At 46.9% G+C, this 23986-nt stretch overlaps 1 protein-coding gene across 1 annotated transcript in view; it reads right to left on the bottom strand.

Moving 5' to 3' along the window:
* The window catches only part of LOC122369016 (QRFP-like peptide receptor), a 118583-nt gene extending 98294 nt beyond the window's left edge, over positions 1–20289 (bottom strand). The window contains exon 1 of the mRNA XM_043343376.1: positions 19671–20289. Within this exon, the coding sequence (XP_043199311.1) occupies positions 19671–19967 (297 nt within the window). The 5' untranslated portion in view covers positions 19968–20289. The remainder of the gene's footprint in view (positions 1–19670) is intronic.
* Positions 20290–23986: the final 3697 nt, after the last annotated feature.

Here is a 23986-nt window from a genome sequence, read left to right as displayed (position 1 = left end):
AGTCTCGAAGGCCTCTTCTGGCCACCATCAGTCTCAGGGGCCTCCTTTGGCAAGTACAGATAGCAGGGCCTCTCAGATCATTAACCCTCGTCCGCACATGGGGGGGGGGGGGTGGTTGCCACTCCAGGTAGTTTTTTCTGCTCTGCACTCAACATTTTTAGAGCTAGATGCCTGATTTTTCGTATAGCTGCTCCTCTATCCTTTCTCGATGTCCACTGAAAATGTCAAGTCTCTGTGGTTTTGGGTTTCCGAGATATGACCTTGTTCATCAGGTCATGTCATGACCCAAATGACAAATACCCAATATCTTGCGTTGGCCATGGGTCTTGTGAGCTTTTGACACATTGATTTCGGCCTTTTTTCCCAGTCTTACCTCCCCCTATCAGTGAACATGTTGTTCGACGATATACAGATGTCAAGGTTAGGGTCAAGGTCAACCTAGGTCATCTGGAAACATTGCGTTTTAGGCAAGCGGAATTTACTTTTTGTGAAGTTTCTTTGACTGTATTTTTAGTAAAAGTTTCTCATTTCATGATCTCATGTAATATGGACACATAAACAATCGGTGCACACATCAGTATACACACAGACACACACAGATATACAAACACATATCATTGACCTTGACCTAACTTGACCTGAGATGACCTCACCAGCAAAAACCTGGTCGGATAGAGTGACATAGAGGTTCTAGCTGGCTTGGCACCAAAATACGGCATCGTCATCGGTATATGATGAGCAGCGCACTCGATATCCAACGGTGACCCAAAACAGTAACATTTTTTAGTTTGACCTAACCTGGAAGGTCAATGCCTGACCTGAAAAGGTAAAACTGGGCATCATTGGATTCGTCTTTTCCCAAAGAATCTTTTTAGTCTTTACCGCAAAGCTCTATCTCCAACAGGAACGAAATGGCGCGGGGGGTGGCACCCCCCCCCCCCCCATGTGCGTTCTAGGATGGGAAAATGGCATGTGCGGGCGAGGGTTAATCCCAGGGGCTTTCTCTGGCTAGTATGAATAGATCAGCCTCTCAGATAATTAATTTCAGGGTCTTCTCTTGGCTAGTATGCATAGGAAGGGCTCTGATACCCTGAATTTCAGGGGCCTCCTCTACCTATTACGAATAGTAGAACCTCTCCAACCACCAGTCTCAGGTGCCTCCTCTGGCTAGTATAAATAGAAGGGCCTGTTAGACTATCAATCCCAGGGGCCTCCTCTGGTGAGTATAAACAGGAGAGCCTCTGAGACCAAAAATCTTAGGGGGCTCCTGTGGTCAGTATAAATAAAAGGGCCCCTCAGACCATCAGTCTCGGGGGCCTCCCTAGAACAATGTGGAGAGGGGCCTCCCCAGATTCACTAGGACCTCTCTGACCATCAGTCTCAGAGGCCTCTTCTGACTATTGAGGATAGAGGGACCTTCTCTGACTAGTGAGGGTAAAGGGCCTCCCAGACCGCCAGTGTCAGGGGCCTATTCTAACTAATGTAAATTGAGAGGCCTCCCAGACCACCAGTCTCAGGGACATCCTCTGACTAGTTAGTGTGGATAGACGGGCCTCTCAGACCACCAGTGTCAGGGGCCTTCCCAGACCAGTTTGGATATTGGGGCCTCCGGCCTCCTCAGATACACTAGCACCTCTCAGGCCATCAGTCTCAGGGGCCTCCGCTGACGAGTATGGATAGAGGGCCTCCTTGGATCAACAAGGGTCCCTTGGAGTCCGTGCGTGGAGATACGTGGAACTTATTTTTACTGAGTTTGTTTATTCTGGAAGATTACAACGTCCTCTCAACTCGAGACGAGAGGGTCCCGAGTAAAAAGTGTATGAGGGGGGGGGGGCGGCAAAACATATGGTTGGCCCCCAGGGCCCCCTCTAGCATGTTAACTTGGGGGCCGTGGCCCCTGCAAGTGATGCCGCTGGCCCCCAGTGGAGCTAAAATCGCGTCACTGGGGCGGGGGGGGGGGGCAGGCAGTTAACACTTTTAGTGGCAGGGGAGTTGTTGTTTTCATCCATCCCTCAGGTTTTTCGAGAATATCTTCGAAACGGCTAAAGATAGGATGCTGAAATTTTGGGACTTTTTTAGAACTAAACTAGGCACATCATTTGAAATTTTCAAGTTGATACCCTGATCAGGGGCGGTTCCAGGGCATCGGAAGGTCCATTGGGAGGTCCTATTCACGAAGTGAGTCATTTGGGTGAAGATCACTATGCTGGTGCACTATAACTGTAGGTATTCATTCTGTGGGTGGATCAACATTATTTTCGGGTATTAGAGGTTCACAAGTGATCACAAGAGATGGATCATAGGCGGTTCCAGGAAAGCAGAAAGGGAAGTCGATTTCACCTCCCAACTTCGGTGCTCTGACGCCGCCTATGAATTGCCAATCTACTATTAGTCATTCTATCACATATTTTGTAACATCAAAAGACCATTGCAAATCCGTTTTGGTAATGGTATTAGGCCCGGTGGCCGCGCCGGGCCTGCGGGCTCGACCTTGACATCTCTAAACAGGACCTCGGGGAAGGGCAGGACACAGAGTCTGAGCCTTAACCCTCGCACGACCAGGCCATTTCTCATAACACGAACGACCAGGGGGGGGGTTGTTACGACCCCCCCCCCTGGCGTTTCGAAACGGAAGGTCGTAGAGCTTAGCGGAAAAAACCAACGGATTGCTCTCAACGAGATCTCGCGATTGGTGGTATATTTTTTGGTCCTAGGTCAACATTTGACCTACTTTTGACCGGTCAAAGGTCAAATTTTCGGAAAAATAGACTTTTTTCAACTTTCGGCGGCGATTGCGGCAAAACGGTGGGAGATATCGACTTGAAACCTTCACTATCGTGTTCCTTGATCAATTCTCTATCGTTTGTTATGTATTTCGTTTCCCTAGCTCTAAAAATGGCGCGTTGGGAGCGCCGGAAGTCGGCAAGGTCACAGTCGGCGGCAGAAATTCGAAAAATCAAAATTTAAATTTTTGAAATCTGATTGTATTTTTGGATTTGGGAGGTCCATTTGCTCCCTATAGAAGCTAATATTGCTGCATATTCCCATTGAGGTGACAAGAATTAGCAAAATAGTGGTTCGGGCGTTTTTCAAAAATAGTACCGGACGCTGTTCCTCTTGTGACGTCATAACTCCGTGACCTGACCTGACCCGGTCAATTTTCTTGCACCACACGATAGCCAATGCTTGCCCCAACATGCATGGGAAGTTTCATCATGATCCATCAAACAATGTGGGTATCACCGGCAGAAAACCGAGGGATTCGGCGCACACGTTTGGTAACTGTCGGCCGGAGGCTGTACCTCTTATGACGTCATAACTCCGTGACCTGACATGACCCGATCAATTTTTTTCGGCAAAAGATGCGCAAAGGTTGCCCCAGAGGGTATTGATAATTTCAGCCCGCTACGACAAGCCGTTTAGCGTGCACTTCGAAAAAACCTCAGGGGGGGGGGTTGATACAACCCCCCCCCCCCTAGGCGTTCTAGGGTTAAGGACAGGGCAGGCACTGGCCATGAGGCTAAGATAAGACACATTAGGCACGTGAGGACTGGGTAGGTTGCAGGGTCCGAGGGCAAGGCAAGGCGCGGGTCTGAGGCTGTCATTACACAGGGCTGGTAAGTAGTGCAAGATTCAGGGCCTTAGAACACCTGATGAACACCACACCTGATGGCAGGGCAACACACACACACACAGGATCTTAGAGCAGGGCAAGAAACAGTACCTAAGGGCAGAGCAAGATATAAGGACACAGGTAGGGCACAAGGCCTGAATGTATGACAAGACAGGGTATAGGGCCTGAGTTCAAGACAAGGCTCAGGGCATGAGGGCAGAACAAAGCACAGGTTGTGAGGACAGGTAAGGGCATGAGGACGGGAAACGGCACGGGACCTGAGGACGGGGGACACCACAAGGCCTGATAGCAGGGCAGGGCACAGCGCCTGAGAGCAGTGGGACACGAGACCTTAGGGAAATGCAGTGTGCAAGGCTTGAGGGCAGAGTAGGACACAGGGCTGATGGCATGGGACAGCACAAGGCCTGATGACAGGGCAGAGCACAGCAGCTTAGTGCGAGGGCGGGGTCTGAGGGCAAGACAATGCACAAGGCTTAATGGCAGAATACGACAGGGTCTGAGGGCAGGGCATGCACATGGGGCCTGAGGCAGGGCAAGGCATCAGGCTTGAGGAAGGACGCTGGGCCGGGGCATGAGGGCATGGGAAGGCACAAGACCTGATGGCAGGACAGGGCACAGCACCTGAGGGCAAGGCAGGGCACGGGGTCTGATGGCAGGACAAGTGTACGAGGCTTGAGGGCAGAGAAGGGCACAGGGCCTCAAACTAGGGTAGGACAGGGCACGGGCGTAAAGATGGGAAGACAGCGCATACAACTTCAAGGCAGAGTACATAAGGTATCGGATTTGAGGGCAGGACAGGGCGGGGCACAGGGCCTGAAGGAAGGGCAGGGCAAGGTACAAGACGTAAGGACAGGACACTGGGCAGGGCACATACCCTAGGGGTATAGTAGGGGAGGATATAACAAGGTGTACGACTTCAGGATAGAGCAAGGCACAAGGAATGGAGAGGGTATGTTTGTGCTTAGGTACATAGTAAATCAGGGCACAAAGCAATCGAAAAGCAACATCTGTTACACAGTAAAAGACCGAGGCATGTTACTTATTTTTGCTAGCACTTTTCCGCTGACACCCTGTCATTTCAGTGTGGGACGCAGTGGTTCAAATTTCGCGAGGGCTACGTCCCAAAGGCAGGGGGCTGCGTCCCCAAATGTGACGCAGTCAGTTTGTTAAAATATACCCTGAGTGTTTGAGAGATATTGAACGTCGCGCTTATTGGGAGGTCGGATAGACCCACCCATGACCCTCAGTTTAAAAAAAAAACTCGTAAAAGGTGGCCGATCGCGGCGAAACTTTTCGCATTCACGAGCTAATCAAAATTACACACATCATGACAATTATATGACCCCGAACCCCATGACCCTTGACCTATGGCGTGTTTCTAGAGACCATGGCATGGCAGAATCGCGATTCTGCGTGTTAGCGCACATTATCGACGCGTTTTCAGACTATTTGTCTTAAAAAAACGCGCAAACTTGTGGAATGATTGTAATACCATGCCTTATGGTAGGTGTCAGGGTAGCATTAGGGTCAGGTGGTCAAGGTTACTGAGCTTAGATGACCTTGCTTCACCTTTTCAAGTTTCAACATGTATTAGTGTCCTTTTTGCAGATGTCGAATTTAGGATCCATTTTCAAGAGAGGTTTTGGTGCCAAAAAATATGTTACGAAGCTTCCCATGTTACGAAGCTCCCTTTCAGTGGTGATTGACACCTACTTTGGCTACCTGGCATGACACCTAGGCTAGCTACTGGACACTGGTTGACCTGAGCTTACCTGACCAGACCTACCCCCAGGCCCCAAATGCTGACAGGGGATTTAGGTTCAGCGCAAAATTTTGAGCAAGATAGCATTAAAATTGGGAGGTTCGTATTTCCTTTGTATTTCATTTTTGTAACCACCTGGTCGGGCAATGTGAAAGGGTGACAAATAAATATCAAAGCATGGATAAGATAGGCTACTATTTTTATTTTTCTTAGTTAAGAAAAGATAATCGTGTCAGGGCTATGACTAAAAATAAGTGGCCTAAATCCGATGAGAAAACAGGACTTGAGGGAACCCTAGGTTTGGCTCCTTGAGCCTCTGCCCCCCCCCCCCCCCCTCCAGCAAAAATCCCTTACAGGAGGCCCTGAAGCCCCCGGCCCCCACCTCAAAAAGTAGGTGGGCACTTGCCCACCTGACCCTCCTGTTCCTACGCCTATGCAATTTTGTTAATAGCCAAACTATCAAAAATAAAACACAAACTAATGTTGTGGAATCAATAGTTTGATTCTGACACCAGATTGCCTCCATAAAAAATCAATTTCCTGATTGTCTTTTAGCATGTTTTGCATAAAAAACAGTCATTATTTTGGCTGTATTTTTTGTGTGTGGTTAGCTTCATCATTTTTCTTTGCCACCTGCTAGCAGCACTGCCAATCAGTGTTTTACAAGAAGCATGCCAATTGGGGAAACTATGAGGCAGAAATAAAAACATTGATCGATCAATAAATGGATCTTGTACCTATAACCATATATGGGCATAAATGCAGTCCCCGCTATGACGGGGTGCATTCAGTGTAACGGGACAATACTTGCAGTATTGAGTACACCCACTGAAGAGAAAAAGCTTCCATTACCAAAGGAATGATAGTTAACGAGTAATACTTGACGAAAGTACGCACATTCACCCGAAAATGACGATGTTTTTTGCAGGTTCTGGGCGTCCACTTTGGCAGACAATCAGCTGGCCATTCCATAAATGGATCGGCACTATGTAAAAAGTTTAGAAATTTATTTTTAAAACAATAAATACAAATAGTAACTATTGAATAATAATTAATTTTGCTATAATTAACAATATTGTAAACAAATTAATACAAATAATAACTATTTACCATCTCTTAATTACTCACTTTTTCTGGCACGTTTCTGTCAATCAGCAATTGCCGTCAAACGTCGGTTGGCCTTGAGTCACAACTTACTTCATTAGGACCGCCAGCTAATTGTGCGCTGAGTGAGTACAGGCCTTGTGTGAATTACAACTTGCTAATGTCTTATTTTTTCATTTGAAAGCTAGGATGCACAAAATCACATCCATTTTTTCGTTACATGGTCATGGCCCTGCCCACTCCAACCTCTCATTGGTCGATCAATATTTGGATTTGAGCCTCGTCCTTTACCCAACTGATGCACAACCTAACAGAACAGCTTCCAACAAAGTATGGTTAGTTTTACAATTGTAAGAATGCCCTGCTCCTTCATTTCAAAATGAAAAGTGATGCAACCATTAACAACACATGAGCCTAGTATCCGCCATCTTCACACAACTATATAGCCACCAAGATAAAGCAAAAAGGGATACCGGTATGGACTCTAGTCATGTCATGGCAGGCACAAGCTAGCTACAGGCAGTTTTTGCAAGAAGGTAGGTGGAAAAACAAAACAAAACAAGGAGACAAGTGACAACAATATGGGTGGGTGGAGTTCTTCTGGCTGTTTACTTAACCTTATCTATCATATATTAGGGAGAACAATATTTAGCTTACCTGTTGTAGACACACAACGACCACCATCCTTGAAACTGCACGTGCAACAACAATAACGCTCAAAGATATTCCGGCGTGCAAACAGCTGCGCCGAAATTGTAGCTCAGTCGTGCTTCCAAATCGACGTGGCACATCGCTGCCAGATCTTTTACTGGACGAGGAAGGCCTTGCAAACTCTGGTGGATAAAATATGAACTAACAGAATCGTTTAATTGGCCGGGTTAGGGTAAATCTGGTTTAGGCTAACGTGCTCCAAAGTTAGTATAAACTCGGATCTGGGCTGTTCCTATCAAAATACACTAGTTTTAATTTATGCTATCCAAAAAGTTAGGGTAAAATAAAATAAATTGAAAATCGGGTTTAGGCTAACGAAAAGTTAGCCTAAACCCGTTTCACAAAAGCAGAATATTACGCAATTTTCCAAGCATACAGGGAACAGCACAAGTCCATAATAATACAGATGAACATATTCTGCAGATGCGATAAGTTTGCCAAGAGTTTTGGGACAGACGTGATTATCTATCACTCTAAAACAAAATAAAAACATTCGCGCCCCTTGGGGCATTAGATGCCGAGGCACTTGTTGCGAATCAACATTCTTCAGTATTTGATTAATCATAGCTAATGCTAGTTATTTATGGGTTAATCTGTTCGCCGCATCGACTTCTTCATGCCTGTGCGCCTAGCTCACTACATTAGGCCATTTATACCTCAATGCCGTATTATCTATTTAATATCTATTTGGTGCAAAAAACATGGTTTGCCCACCTCTTTCAGATTGCCTATGCATATGGTTTCACACATGGTTTGCCCATGCTCAGATGCTAATATGGTACATATATTTTAACACAATATCGGACAGTGTGGTAGTAGCTTGCTATTGGACCCATCCACGCGATATCATTATCAATGGCATCTCAGTGAATGCGAACAAACCATTCTTTGATCGCTTCGGGAGCACCTATTCCCGGACTTTTATCCGCCACATAGATCCCTTCATTTTAGCCATTTCATCGTTGACCAGCTATAGATGATTTCCTGCTTTATTCCAACAATGCATTGTCCCATTTTTGTTTTCTTCAAGCTCTGCTCTGTCTTGGTATAGATGTTCGTCACTCAATACGGCTCTGGATCGTCGCGATATGGGAATACCGCAGTGGTCGATAAAACTTCCAACGTGCCAACGCCCGTTGGAGCAAGATATTAGCAATGCTTCGAAGAGCTGGAGACAGTCCGCCCGTCTACATGGATGCTTCCTTACGCCTAAAATACAGCATTGACTTATGACTTTCTAATCGCCCGGTGCTGTTATCGGCTGCTCGGTAAGTACCGCGTGTATGTTCCCTCATTTACTCCTGGTCACCCTTCGGTCACCCCTCGCTGGGTCGGGCCAGTCGGCTATTTTTATCCTCTTTCCGGCTAGGCCACCCGCTGAGCTCTCGCCGTGCCGCGCCGTCTGCGAGGGACCTGACCCTTCTGCCGGGACAGGTTTCTCCAGGTGTCTCCAAGGAGCCATCATAGCGCTAAGGGTGTGCTCCGCATACACATACATTGATTTTCGCCCTTACTAGCAGGGCCGCTGGCACGCGTTGGCAGCGCCCTGCGGGCATTTTTTCGCTTAGGGTCATTTTGTGGTAAGGAGGATCAGAAAATCACCCTTCCAACTTTCTCCAAGCCTGGGCGTTTTATCGAGCGCGCCTGAAAACGCACAGTGGACCGAAATCATACTTCGATTGCGTTACTTCGCGTTAGGTAATACGATAAAAAGTCCGCTCTTTTCTCAATCAATAAGGACAAGTGCGTTAAAGCACAGATATAAACTTTTGAATTAGAAGCTTTAAAATGCTAAATTTCGACATCTCTAAGCTGATGATAATCGTTAGTTGTTTCAGACTTTGGCGCGCAAACGTAGGCATTCAGATCCACCGTGCGACCGGTCACCGTATGCAGTAGTGTGATGGTGTGAGTTGGGGAGTCAAGGCCGTGTGGGGAGAAGGTGTGGAGATACCGGTGTGCCGACGCGGTGGATGGCAGTGAATTTTCAGGATAGGTAGCAAAAGGCTCATTCCCAGACGTTGTGCCAAATTTTGCGGCGCTACGCGACACCAATTTTTACGCTATTCGCGAAAAAAAAACTTAGGGAGGCTGCATTCCCCCCTCCCGCCAGGCGAGGGCTAAGTTGGAGACAGTGGTGGGACTAAGATGTTCGTTGGAGCAACTCCAAGCATTTTATCGACCTCTGGAATACCGTATGAGCCCGAGTTACTTGAGGCAGGGTTTGGGCTTATACTAATAGTCTGCTGAGAAGCTCGTGCAATTTAGAGGAAACCAACTTTGACAACTCTTGACTAACGGGCCAATATATCTATGTCAGTAAAGGATGGTAAAGGATAAGACAAGATGATGGATAAGGCAGTTTGTGGTGTTGGCTTATATATTGCACTAACTAATTTTCAGCGTTATGAATGGAGCCAATAAATTTTCTTGCATAATCAAATGGACCGTATAGTATAACTACGTGACCCGAGGAACTCAGACAATGGTGACTAAACCGCTCGTAAACGAGGCAGCTTTCCGAGTTTTCGCCCGAAATCTATTCAGATTTTCTATACATTTCTATTCATTGACTATTCTGCCAATACATTTTCATTCATATGATATGAAACCTGACATCGTATTCGAAACAAACGCAGACGCATATGGCTATCTTGAAATTACCTTCTAAAAGACAAATTAAGTCGAAGCAATGAGTTATCACTTAGTGCATAATGCTTCATCCTTCAGAAATAAAAACGTCAAACCTGCCAAACTTGTGAATATTTTTGCTGCGGATAAGAGGCTGACACAGTCGTTCAGAGTTGTTCCACCGTCCACTGACATCGGGCTTGAATCTTCTAAAAACAATGAAAGTTCGATGTCATTCCGGCGCCGATCAGTCAGTTTCCATGTTCATGTGACCGAGCTGCTAACAACCAGACTGATCAAGAAACTGTTCATGATGTTCTGGTCAGCGCTATCAAAAAACTGCTAACCGACCAGCTGCGCACCCGGCCACGGAGTATACGGTAGCGTAAATATTTGCCGCCGCCTATCCCAGTTACCACGTGTGTGTGCCCGTCCTCTGGGGAGCAGCGGCTACATGGAGAGGCCGTTATCGCGCGCCTGGTCGGCTGCCGGGCCTCTCGGGGACTAGCGGACTAAACCTCTGCCCCTGCAGCAGGCTGCACGGCCCCGGTTAGCGTGGCATGAACTGCGAGCTGGACCCGGACCGGACACAGGCTGGACCCGGACCGGACACAGACTGGACACAGACTAGGCACAGCGCCGGACGACTTCGCAGGCCGACAGGGTGATTTTTGATCGCATGATCCGCCCCGGCCCGTAAGCTGCTGTTTTTGATCGGATCGAACCAGCGACTGGTATGTGTTGCGGGTGCGGAGCGCGTCCAGACGGTGTATTGCGTCCAGACGGTGTATTGCGTCCAGACGGTGTATTTATAGGTGCACAGTGTGACGGTTAGAGGTACATACAGAGTGCGTTAACGAGAGACAAGGGGCTATTAGCCACGCAATTGAGTATGTGGATCGTTCATAATTGTACAATACAATACAATACAAAGCAATTGCATTTGATCGGTTCATCCAAGTTGAGCATATGTTGATCTTAAGTGTTCAGTGAATAGCGTGGGTTTATACGGAGCAGTATGGGCTATTATTATTATTATTATTATTATTTCAGTATACCCGACAACCACAAAGTAGTGGGCATTACGTTGGGTAGTGGTACAATCTTCATGCATACACATTACACAATACACATACAACGCACATATACACAATGTTCATAGGTACATCAAATGTTTACACACTCAGTCCACCATGATTCGCTCTGTCATGGATGTAATTAACGAATTCGGTTTTAGAACAGTTCCGTACATGATAAGGAAGGCTGTTCCACAACTTTGAGCCATGGTAAGACAACGATGTCTTTTTATATTCGGTTTTCGGAATGTCAAGGTCAAGATTATTCCATTGCCTCGTCGATCGTTCCGATTGCCGTACCTTGAAAAAGAAACTATTGCAGGTGGGGTACATTCTGGGAAAAGCAAGCATTGACGAATGAGTTTTAGTGCCGCAATATGATATTCAGAGCTAACATCACCATGCCATGCTAAGCTGTGGGCCTCTCTCCCAGTGATGCGACGTGCGAAGTTAATTATTTTGCTGACTCTTTTCCTCTGCGTTAAATTACAACTTCCCCAAACCAAAATACAAAAACGTAAGTGGGGAAGGACTAGGGTGTTAATGAGCAAGACGATGATCTTAATGGGCAAGATATGACGAAGATAGCTAAGCCTAATCAGCATGCCAATTGATTTGCCTACCACAGTGGTAATATGCTGCTCCCAAGTAAGAGAGCCGTCCAGTATCACTCCAAGGCTTGGTATGGAGGACTTAATTTGAATGCAAGTATCGAAAATATCGATTCCTGCGAGTTTGACACGTCTCAGAGATGCTTTCGATCCAAAAATAATAGCTTGGGTCTTACTAACGTTGAGTGCAAGGCCGTGATGCACTGATGCAGGAACCATGCGGCCAACCTTCGAGTGACTGTTTGAAGGCGGGCTATCATGCTGTCTACTGCCTTAGGTGAGCCAGAGACCATGATTTGCGTGTCGTCTGCATATTGCGTTATGGTACACAAACCACTGGCAGCAATTGGTAAATCATTTACGAAAATATTGAAAAGGGTTGGCCCCAGGACGCTTCCCTGGGGCACCCCCGACAGCACATCGCGTTTCTCAAAACAGCCTCGAACATATTGAGTCCTGCCGTGAAGGTAATTTTCAAACCATGGATGCTCTATGCCATATTGACACAACTTCTCAAATAGCAGCGTATGGTCAACAGAATCAAACGCTTTGCTTAGGTCGAGGGAAACCAGAAGACATACCTCTCCTTTGTCGATTGACGACCGTATAGATTCCGTAAGAGTGATTAAGGCGTGATCAACCGAATGGTGACGTCGGAAGCCAAATTGGCTCTCTGATAACACTGAACATTCATCTAGGTATGATCTGAGCTGTAGCGAGACGAGTCTTTCAAGAAGTTTAGACACAACGCTTAGCAGTGAGATGGGTCTATAGTTTGACGCCAACGCCGAGTCACCCTTGCCTTTGTATATGGGCACGATTTCTGCAGTTTTCCAGCAAGAAGGAATGACACCAGTGGCAATTGAGGAATTAAATATATGGAGAAGTGGAGTGGCGAGACTCCTAATAAATGATTTGAAGAGACGTGTGGGCAAGCCATCGGGACCTGACGCTGTATTATCTTTCAACGATTTGACAACGTGACGGAGATCTGAGTACGTGACCGGCTGGAGCATAAACTTAGTAGACAACACTCTTGTGGGAACAGCAATAGATTCACTTACACAGGCTGCGTTGTCAGCACTGTTTTGAATATTAACCCCCACTGAGCTGAAGAATTCATTAAATGAGCGAGCTGTGGTCTCATCAAGACAATGGCTGCTTCTTGACTTACCCAGTACGGAATTAAGGAGACTCCATGTGTCTCTACTAGATCTATTCTTAGTAATGCTGGACTCAATTTTTGTACGCCTTTCGAAGGAAATTGCATGTCGAACTTGTCGGCGGAATCTTTTATACAAAAGCTGATCCGACGGAGCCTTCGTAAGGCGAGAAATGCGCAGCTGCTTAGCTGCAAGACAAATAAGCTTTTTAGTATCATTAGAAATTCCAAAGCCCGATTTGTGTTTGATCACTGTGGTAACAACCGGAGCATGCCGATCAATAATGGGCATAGTAAGATCCAGCCAGATCTGCCACGCTTTCTCCGGGTTACTACTATTGAGCACAGGTGACCAAGTAACGTTCCGCAAATCATGTGCTAGTGCCGCATGATCAACGCCACTCCACTTCCGAATAGTTATCGGCCTAGGCTTCACTCGAGACCTAGCTACCAGAATTTTAACAGAAACAAAGTTGTGATCCGAAACAATGCAGTCTTCAGAGCTGCACTCTGCGACTATGGAAGAGTCACTAACAAGAACTATGTCAATGAGTGAGGACGATGTGCTCGTAATTCGAGTAGCATCAGTAACACATTGGTGCATGCCTACATTGCTAATTACAGACAACAATGACCGGACATGAGGGAGCTCCGGCCGAAAAAGATCACAGTTAAGGTCCCCGCATAATATTACCTGCCTGCCATCTGCCAGAAATGACTTGATTGATTGCTCCAGTACTTCAAGATCAGATTTAAGTCCCTCGTATGAAGGGGGCCTATAAACACATCCCACCACCACTGAACGATTGTGACCGCACTGCACAGAAATCCAGATTAGCTCAAGTTTACTTGTTTGAGGCATGGATGGGCCAGTGAGCTTTGAATATGTGATATTGCTTCGGCAGTAAATAGCTACACCGCCACCTTTCTTTTTTCGCCGGTCTAGTCTGTTGGCTAATACAAACCCATCAATCGGAACGTCCGGTTCTCCCCTTCTGAGCCACGTCTCGGTAAAACACATAACATCAACCTTTCGTCGCTTAACATAGTGCGAGATGAGGTCAGAAGAGGGAGCTAAGGAGCGCACATTTAAGTTGCCTACAGTCACACCATATTTCGGTAAACGTTTATAATCAGTTGACACACCTTGGATAGATCCTGACGGATGTTGTGGGTAAGAAGTGACAGAGAGATGACTGCCTGTGTTGGCTAGCCTAAAAAACCTTCTACCTCACTTGCCATCATCTGCCAGGCATTTCTACATCCATCCCTGTTTAGATTAAGGCGAGACCTGTCTAAGCCTTGAAAACTGCTCTCATCGAGTCTGGGCCGTAAGTCCATAAAACGGATATTTTCACCCTCACAGAAACGCATGAGCTCATCATTTAAGTTGCCACGTTTCATAGTCTGAAAGTGTCGGTGGCTAGATTGGTCTTGCGGTATCGAGCAGATGATGATGTCTATCACCTTACTGATCTGTCTAGCAGCCTTAACTAGTTCAGCGATGCAGTCCAGTGTGTAGTCAACGCTGAAGATGGAAAGGTCGTTACCACCAACATGTAGGACTAGGTCAGTTTGCAGAGCTCGTACGACGTCGCTACTGACAGGATTTTAGCTGACTTTATCAGGTGAGTCAGTGAGAACTTGTGTTGTACCTTAGAGATGTGTCGTGCAGAGCTTTTTGCGCATCAACTTGCATACTGTTTTGCAATGCCCAGGGTTTTCAGGTAAATCATGTAATCGCAGCCTATTCATGTTCTTCCAGACATTGGCATTGTCAAACTTCTTGAACTTCAGCCGAGTTCAATCTGGCAAACACGAATAAAATTAGATTGTCATTTACCGAGACAGAGTTGCAAGACGTCTGAATGTTTGAGGTATTGACCCAATTATACCTGCTGTTCTTTGACCATCGGATAGGGCCGGGTTGGTAAGAGTCAACACGGTGAGACTTGGGTGAGCAGTCGGTAAGATCCATCAGTGAGATCCGGGCCGCGGGTAAGAACAGTCAGCGATAGTCGTGTGGGGTTCGGTGAGACCTTTGGGCCTGTTGCTGCCCCTCCACCAATCGCACGCCCAGCCAGTTAGCACCACCTCCGGTCGGCCGTTACTGAAACGAGCCTGGCCCAATCGCCTCGGCGGGGGTCCGACGGACCCGCATTGTATCCCTACACCGACGGCAGCTGCGGCAGTTTCCGAGGCACCGCGCTGGGGTCCACCGACAGGGCACTGCCGCGGCGGCCGACAGTCCAGACCGCCGCATCTCCGCTGTGGGCCCGGGAGCGGTCCGAAGTATTGTTTCGGTCGGTTTGAAGTCTGAGTTTACCGAGAACGATGCCTGGTGGTAGATTGACTCGGAGCCCGGGGAAATTGGTGCTAAAGCTTCATGCTAGCGCTGGGTTGCAATTCACGGCCACCAAATAAAGCACTTTCAGTGCTGACTAGAAGTTGTAAACTCGAACAAAGCCAGCTGAAGAGTAAGTAGTAATTGAAATTAATGGAATCTATTATACGACCGAAGAGGTCTTTTCATCCACCTCTTGGAACTTCTGTTTTACAGTTAACAATTTCTCTCCACGACTCGCCGAGCCTGCGGAGTGCGCTGGAGGGCTGGACGCCCCCCCCCCCCCCCCCACTCGACCAGCGCACCCAGTCGTCGCGAGCGGCAGAGCCTCGGCAACGAACGGCAAACCAAGCGGCAAACTACCGAACCGACTCGTACGGCTACTGTTGTCACTCCGCCCGGACGGAAGGAGCGGTAAGACACCGATTTTGGCGAATCGGTCGCTGCGGCTCATTTGAGCCGACAGCGCGGTATTGTTCGCCGGCCATTAGCGGGTGGCTTTATCCATACTTCTGTGGATGATCGTAATCATCTATCACGAGCGCCTCCGAAAAAAAAACGTGTTTCCTGCGCAAACACGACCATGTTCCGTCAATATAATACAGAACAATATGGTGTGATACACATCGGAGCCGCCGACAACTGTTGGTTTCCCTGTGACAATATTTGATGAGCCGGCCTTGGATTCGGGATTGACTCTGAACGCTGGAAATTCCCCGGGGACGGAATTAGCTGTTAAAAACAAAGCCATTGCAAAGTGCATAGTAAAAAGGGTCCGGAGGAAAATAGCATGATGCGTTGTTTCACACGTATGCCGAAAGGAAAATGAACATTGAAATGTTACTCAATAGTTTATAACAGTTGAGGATAATATTCGTCGAAAAAAATAGCATAACTCACTCTCAGTAAGGTAAACAGTCCTTTATATGTTATCCAGTTTTACAAAGTAGACCCAATATGTACCTATTGAGATAAATGTTTTGAGACCAGAGTAGTTTTTTAGTCAAGCTATGCTGCTGAATCGAAACACAATGAAAATAGGACGATTTTGTGGTGAGTCGGTCGGAGTACTAACCGTCGGAGAGAGATGCCACGGTGTCATCGAGATAAGCATTTCGTTGCGATCAAATTCATGAGAAACACTCCTCAACCAACATACTCAGAGCCATTCACAGCAATAAGCGTTCTATTGTTATGGAACATAAACAGGTGCCTACTCACAATTAACCCTCGCCCCGTTGGGGGGGGGGGGGGGCATTTTGCCCCCCCCCCCTGTGGTTTTTCCTGAATAGCAAGAAAACGCACCAAATTTTCAGTACCTTCCCGGGCATCAATTTGACACCTTCACACCAATTTCAAGTCTTAGGTCACCTTAGGTCAGGAGTTATTGAGGTCAAACTGAGGTCATGTTCGAGCAAAAATGAGCAAAAAAACATGCAATCTTGAAACGCTCACCAAATCTACAGTTATCAAGCAATTTCAAAGTTCTTTATATGGTCTAGTAGACAAAAAGCGGCGCTACAAAACTGCTATCTCGGATTTTCAAATTTTTGGTTTTTGACAAAAAAAAAATAAAAAAATAGATTTTTTTGAAAAACTAATAAAAAATCCAAAATTTTTCCGAATTTCGAAAAAGCCGGAATACATGTGATAGTCCAAGCGCTCTTCTATATACATACCAAATTTCAGATCGATATCTCGTTTTTTGGCCAAGTTATAGCGGAAAAACTGTTCAAAAATGATGACGTCAAATTTTTGAACTCAATTTTTAGCGATTCTAGACAACGTACGGCAAAACAAAGACCACCACTGAACTCACCGTGACGAGCTGCATCGATTCGATACCCATTTTATGCAAAAATATCAACTTTGAAATTTGACCTAATTTGACCTGACCTTGACCTGACCTTGACCAAAACGTGACCTAAGCTGGCCCCAAAGGCTGCCTAACCCACATAATCGCATTTGTCATGTAAAATGGACCATAAAACATGTATCACACGACACTTTCATATTGTGACCCCCCGTGACCTGACCTCTGTGACCTGACCTGGTATCAGTGACCTCAAATAGCAAAATATGTGTTTGAAGAACATTTCCCCATCGATGATTTTCAATGAAATGCATTTTACTCGATTTTACAACGCATTTCTTGAAATGCCTGTAAACGGTGAAAATTGGACCTTTGACCTGACCTGTGACGTCATCGGTTTGACCTAGGTCAATAAAATTGGGTCACGAGGTAGTTCCCCGTTGGGGCTATCCAACGCCGTTTACCGCTTGTCGCTATGTTGCGTGGTTCTCGAGATCTTAGGGGGGGGGGGCAAAATGCCCCCCCCCCCAACCGGGCGCGTTGCTCGGCAGAGCCCAACGGGGCGCGGGTTAACGTCAAAGAGACACTTGCACGACTGGTTGACTATGAAGATGACAGGCCACAGTCAGTTGCGATCCATATCCAAAGTGTGCTTATGAATCATATTGTCAGTTTTCTGACAAGCTGTCCTTAAATGTCAGCTTTGTGTTTCATGGCAGCATTCCTTTCATTTTTCTCCCGAGCGGAGTTTAAACAACAGCATTATGCTGAGCGCTATGACTCAGAATAGACCTACACGTACAACCTATGTGTGCCTCGGTATTAGCTATATAGGCATCTTTTTGTTGAAAAAGGACCCTGGTTGTTCACGGTTCTGTAGCCGAGAAGCAACTATTTACTAGTGATTGGCGATTGCGCGTGCCATAACTATATAGCATTGGGTCACATAAAGCCGGAACAAGGACCAGCGGAGCAAATGACTTCACAGAGTGAATATTGAAGCGGGTTTTCTTGTGACAACGTCATCATTGGACAGTGTAACCGTAAAGATAAATGGCTCGGTTTCTCTCCGTCTAGCTAAGGTAAGAGTGGTCGTGTAGCTAATCGAATATGTTTCGAGCCCGAAGTCATGCCGTAAGTAACACTTCTCACTGCTCGCCATGGCTCCATGCCGTACATACCCACAGGCCCACTGATAATACAGTTGGAAAGATAATGAATCTTTTGACGAAATATTTTGCCAATCTTTTACGACTTTTAGAATTTGGGTGTGTTTTTACTGCATCTTCAGACTTTTCTTGATTAGGACAGTAATGAACAAGTCGGACTCTTTGTAAAAGACGAAGAGATCCATCTGCCAATGTACCGGTGTCAGTTCGCTATGATTTTTTCCGTAAATTAATTTGCTAACTTGTTGATATGACACAACATTTTTCGTAAGTTTTCATTGTAATCATTTATCCTCACATAATGTTCGCTTAGGTATTCCATCTTAAAAGCAAAATGTAGTTGTTGAACTATGGATATAGTCAATAAACTCAACATTGCTTTCAGCCCGTTTACAATAGTTTTCAAAGAAGTTTAGGTCTTACTTTTTTAACAAAGTTATTGCTCCTCAACCAAGTAAACACAAGTTTCCTAAATTCACTGAAGCAGGGCAGCGGCAGGAATAAGCAAAACAACTTATAACGCTACAGCAGCTCTCCCAAAGACTCTGAAGTAGTCGGACTATAGCTGACACTGTTAGATCGCTGTACAAATTGGAGGACGCTGAAAGGTCGCAAGTGGCTGAGTTCAGGCAACAACATGGAATAAACCCGTTAAAGGAAGACTGCCACCTTCAAAAAGTTTTCTCAGATCGGCCTATGATTTATTGCCTGGACAAAACAAAATTTTAGAATTCACCTGACAAAGTATCATCACGTGAATCGCGAAAAAAATTGTCGATTATCATACAATTATCAATCGGGTAATGTCTAGCGACAATGTTTACACATCACTAGACTTCAAGGTCATAAGATTATTACATTTTATTTGAAAAAGTAAGGTATTTTATGATTTACTAATATATGATTTCATAAGAAATTGGCCATGTTTAATTTATTTTGCATTTAAGTTCGTAAAACATTTAAAAATCATGGCTCATTTGGAATGGGTCTGGCCCATGTTAAACCCCATTTCCCACACTTTTTTGGAAAAAAATGAACTACTGAATATATAAGTTTAACTTTTATTTTGACACTCCAAAATTCTTCTCTGATCTCGAAACAATCAAAGTTTTGACATATATTTACCAAAAGATAAGAACATTCATGTTTCAAAGTTATCGATAAACAGTAGAGATGTCGGTTTTCTTAGACTAAAAAAAATGGCATCAAACTGAACTTTGGTCTCCGATTTCTCGCAAACGGGTTCGAATTTCGGAAAACCGACTTCAGTCTGGGACATAGGTGGCTCAGCTCTAGTGAAAACCGTTTTGTGGAAAAAAGGTGGCAGTCTACCTTTAAAAGAGTACCAAAATCGATTAGGTTGCTTGAAAACTGACCAAACTGCAATATCTTCTTCGCGCTTTCAAGAAGAGATATGAATTCTGGCAGGCACTGATAAAAAATGGTTTAGCTATTATCTGACAAAATTTGTAACGACACCAGTGAACACGAACATTCAGCGACAGATCAATCCAACAAGCCCGAAGGGCCTTTGAGGGGCCCAAGAGGTTCCCAAGATGAGAGTGTGGGGTTCTCAATTGACCCGATTGACCCGCGAGATGTCTTAAACGGCGGTCTCATCACCGGCGCAGGCTCGCGCACTGCGCATCTCACCTTGACAGGGATACAGAGGCAGATGAGAGTCAGGTCGGCTGTGGCCAGGCTGGCCAGAAACGTGTTGGTCACCGACTTCATCCTGCGGTTGCCCGTGATGGCCACCAGGATGAGCACGTTGCCGATGAAGCCGATGACGAACGTCAGCCCGTAGACCACTAGCGCCGTGGCCAGCTCGCCCCAGAAGTAGATCTGGACCGACTGTTCGGCGTCGTAGTCGATGTAGGCGCTCGAGTTGCCGCCATCCTCAGCACTGGTGGCGTTTAGTGGGTCCTCCACCGCCGTCACAGTCTCCATCGCGACCGCGCGGGGAGAGTCACGACACGGAGAGCGTCACGGCACGGGGCGCGTCACGAAGTGACGGTGAGCGTGTCCGTCAGTCTGCTCAGTCCGGTCCGGCACTCGACAGTTCGTGCAGATTGCGTGGGAATGGTCGTCAACAAGGATAACGATGACTAGGTGATAGTCTGATGAGTTTTGATTTAGTGGCAGATAGGAGGGCGGTACAAATCGGTCGCACGTTCAACGAACCACGACACCACTATAACTGGTTTTTGGACCAGGTGTACAAAGTGGATTGGGTTCCGGGTCTGTTCAGATACCTGGTGATAGGTAACACCTTCCTCAGCTGTTTGCGCGAGGAGGAGGGGCCGGGAGTGTCCACACCCACCGACAGTCCTCGCTGGTGAATATTCCGAGGGCAGGCGGTCAGCACAGAGGGCAGCGAGCACGTCCGCACGGCGGCGGGCGGGGGGCAGACTGCCGCACAGCGGCCGGGGCACGTCCCACGGCGGTCGGCAGCCAGCAGTGTTCGCCACGGGCCGCAAAATCTTAGTCCAGCCCAGCCCAGGCCCATGGGTTCACAGCCCGGCCCAGCCCGAGCCCATTCATGGTAAAAGTGTCAAAGCCCAGCCCGGCCCAGCCCGTCAAAAATGAACGGGTTAAAAATTATTGACACCACACAGGTACCCAAAGGTAGCAAAGAACAATATTTTGCGAGCCGCATGCACAATGCACATTGCATGCGTGCTTTATTGACTCGTGTTTGAGTCTTGCACAGTAATAAGCTATGTAGTTATAGTTTTTGTCTCAGTTGCGAACCCCTGACGGCCTGACTCCACTTTACAGTTCTTGGCCCAGCCCATCCACAGCCCATTGATTCTTCATATATGAGGGCCCAGCCCAGCCCGTAGCCCAGCCCAGCCCATGGCCCATTGGGCTGGCCCGGCCCATGGCGAACACTGGCAGCCAGTCGACCTTGCCACTCGGTCTGCACGCGCGGGACGGCGCTGCCGACCTGCCGGCGCCGACCCGGGATCGACTCCAGCCGACGGCCGGACTTTACCGGCAGCGGCGCGGAGCGGGGTGGAACAGGAACTGACCTGACTGACCTCTGACACGCGGCGTAACTCTGTCCGTCTCAGCACGGAGCAGACAGGGCCCGCAGTCGGCAGAGTCGCCCGCTGTCCCGTCCGTCCACCCCGGCGGTCGACGTCCCGACTGAACGCAGCCGGCCGAGCGGTGCAAGGGGATCGTCGGACGCGGCGGCGACTGCGTCGGCGGCGACAGAGACTGCGTCGGCGACAGACGAGGTGCGAGAAAGAGGCGCCGTCCCGGTCTGCCGGGGCCCGCTGAACCGGGGCATGTCAGACCAGCGCGACTTTGATTAGTTGGTGTCCCAGAGGACATCCAATTGATTGCTGCATTGCACATGAAAGCGCTACCTGAATACTGACGCGACCACTGAACGATGAGTCAAGTATCTTCAGATGACGTTAATGTGCCCATTGATGAAAGTTTTGCTTAATTAAAACTTCGCCAACAGACTGTATGCGATATGGTTAGGTTAAATCAGAATGAGTCGGCAGTTACCGACTACCGAGCCACCTCGCACCCCTTGCCCCGAGAGCATTTGTCATGCAGACATATTAGCTCTCGAGTTAGAAAGGGTGATCCTTACGGTCGCTGCATATTGACCGAACTCGCTTAATCGCAGAAGACCAGCTTTCTTATCTGAGAAACCGAGTCAACCAGAAAAAAAGACCGTCTGTGATCAGTTCATGTCATATCTCTAGATGCCAATTGTCAACCCTCGCACTTACAGTTTTTTTTCGTGAATAACTCGCGTAAAAAAACGACGGATCGCAACGAAACTATCAGTACCCTCGATTTGATCTTTTTTCACCTGCCCTGAACATTACATGATGCAGAAATTGACATGACCTTGTGATTTCTGGGTCACGTGAAGGTCAAGCCAAGGGCAATGATTTTTGGTGATCCCGGCTGCCTTTTACTTTAACGACTATTAGCGCATTTTTGGAGCTCATAACTAATTTTGCACACGTCGAACATTTGATAATTATTCTTGGTGTTCATGATGAGAGGCCCACCTACGTTGGATAGCCGGCTGGACGTCTGATGGTTGACTCTCCTTACCTGACCCGACCTACCCCAAAACAAGAATCAAATGTCTTTGAACAGCGCAAACGGAAACTCGAAATCAGGACCCTGAAAAGAAACACACAAATCTCACCTAAAAAAAAACTTCTAAGAAGTTTAAATTTTACAAACATTTGGGTCAGTGACCTAACGTGGTAGGTCACGTAATGACCTAGACACAACTGGTTCCTCTTTTCACAAACAATGTCCACGTCCCCCCCCCTCCTCCAAGAAAGATCGAGCTCGGTCAGGCACCAAGCAGCTGGGATTTCGATCGACCCCTCCCCCTTTCTACGACAGCCGCTACGAAAATGTCAATACGGGTGGTGGCTGAGATATTGTCATGCATTCATGTGCTTACGCACGTAGGAAAGCTGAGAAGTAGGTAATCTTATCACAAAATACCGGCAGTAAACGCATATAATGTTTTATTATTTGTTTTCAAGTACGGCTCATTTGTAGGTAGATGCGGTGTCTATCCCAAAAAAATAATATCATTGCAATGCCAGATTGTCATTATATTGTTATTGCTACGCAATGATTAACAACAAACATCAAAGAAAATGTCTCCGATTATGCACCGTTTGCGTAATAATTTAGGTACACGGGGCGATTCTATTTCCAGCACAAGTCATAGCGTGGGTGCAGCTATGCCCGGGGGGGGGGGGGGGATTTGTTCATTCTGCAGGTCGTCACAGGACGGCAGTGTGACGCCAGTGCCCCCGCCCGCAGCCCGGAGAGGGAGGTGATTTATGTCTGCACCACTATTGCCGCTATCAGCCCGAATCGCCGGCGCGCGTGTGCGCTATTTTTGCCGCGCCTGCCTGGTGGATCACTAAATAACTCTGCAGGCGCACGTCTTGTAAGAAGTTTTAAATAACGTGTGGAATCTGTACGTGGTTAGCTCACATATCACAAATGTAACTGATCTAGAGCTTCATTATGGTCTGTTTTCTAGGACGTCTCTTCCTTTCAACTCAATATCGCATAAAAATGCATAAGTTTGTGAGGACAATGGGTAAAAAAGCCATTCTGATCTTCCTCTTAAAATATTTTGTGCTAAAAAATGGGCGATAATAATAACAGCTTACCAATCAATGTGTCAGCGGTAGATACCTACCTACCCATAAAGTCATTGTTAGTCCACTATAGCTCTTGTAGCTACTCAGCATAACTATTAATATGAACTGAGCATTTTATCGACTGCAAGGTAAATGATATACAGCTAATGGTGGATTGAAATATGTTTAAATGGGTTGTACCATTTCATGATGACCCGTTTTTCATCGTAATTGTTCAATTGTTCACGACAATTGACATGTAATTGTATACTTTTTCTCTGTTTCTCAATGTGGACTCGCTATAAAGTGTCAACTGTGTATGTTCAGCCTTGGCGCTAACTGTGAGAGTTGTTTGTCCTGCATCAGAATGCCGGCAATGACTGTGGGGCTTCATTACGGAGCGGATCACCGTGTTCACAGGGACGGACCGCAGGAAAGTAGCTCTGCTGGTGAACGACGGCCGGTCAGTCCATGATCAGCAAGGTCACCACCATCCCTCTCCACCGTCTGTCCTTTGAAATACCACAGAGAATTGGCAGGCATCAAAAGGTGGGAAGCGGAAGAGACAAACAACATAGAATGTAAATACTTTCGAGTAAGTGGCATCTACCGTGCAGAGCTGATTCCAAGGAAGGGAATAAGGTAAATACTGTACAAATATAAAAATATCCAGATGCACTCGCCAATTCGAAGACGATCGATGTGTGTTGTGTACCCCTCACGGACGCCATGTTCCATGAGCTGAGGACATCCTACGTCATCCTCCAGCCGACCTGAAAGTCGCTGCCAGCGACAGTTCGTGCTACATGAGCATTT

The sequence above is a fragment of the Amphibalanus amphitrite genome, unplaced genomic scaffold (assembly GCF_019059575.1).
Source record: "Amphibalanus amphitrite isolate SeventyFive unplaced genomic scaffold, NRLGWU_Aamphi_draft 000033F_arrow, whole genome shotgun sequence".
Taxonomy (NCBI): domain Eukaryota; kingdom Metazoa; phylum Arthropoda; class Thecostraca; order Balanomorpha; family Balanidae; genus Amphibalanus; species Amphibalanus amphitrite.
This window is presented reverse-complemented; position numbering and strand designations above follow the sequence as displayed.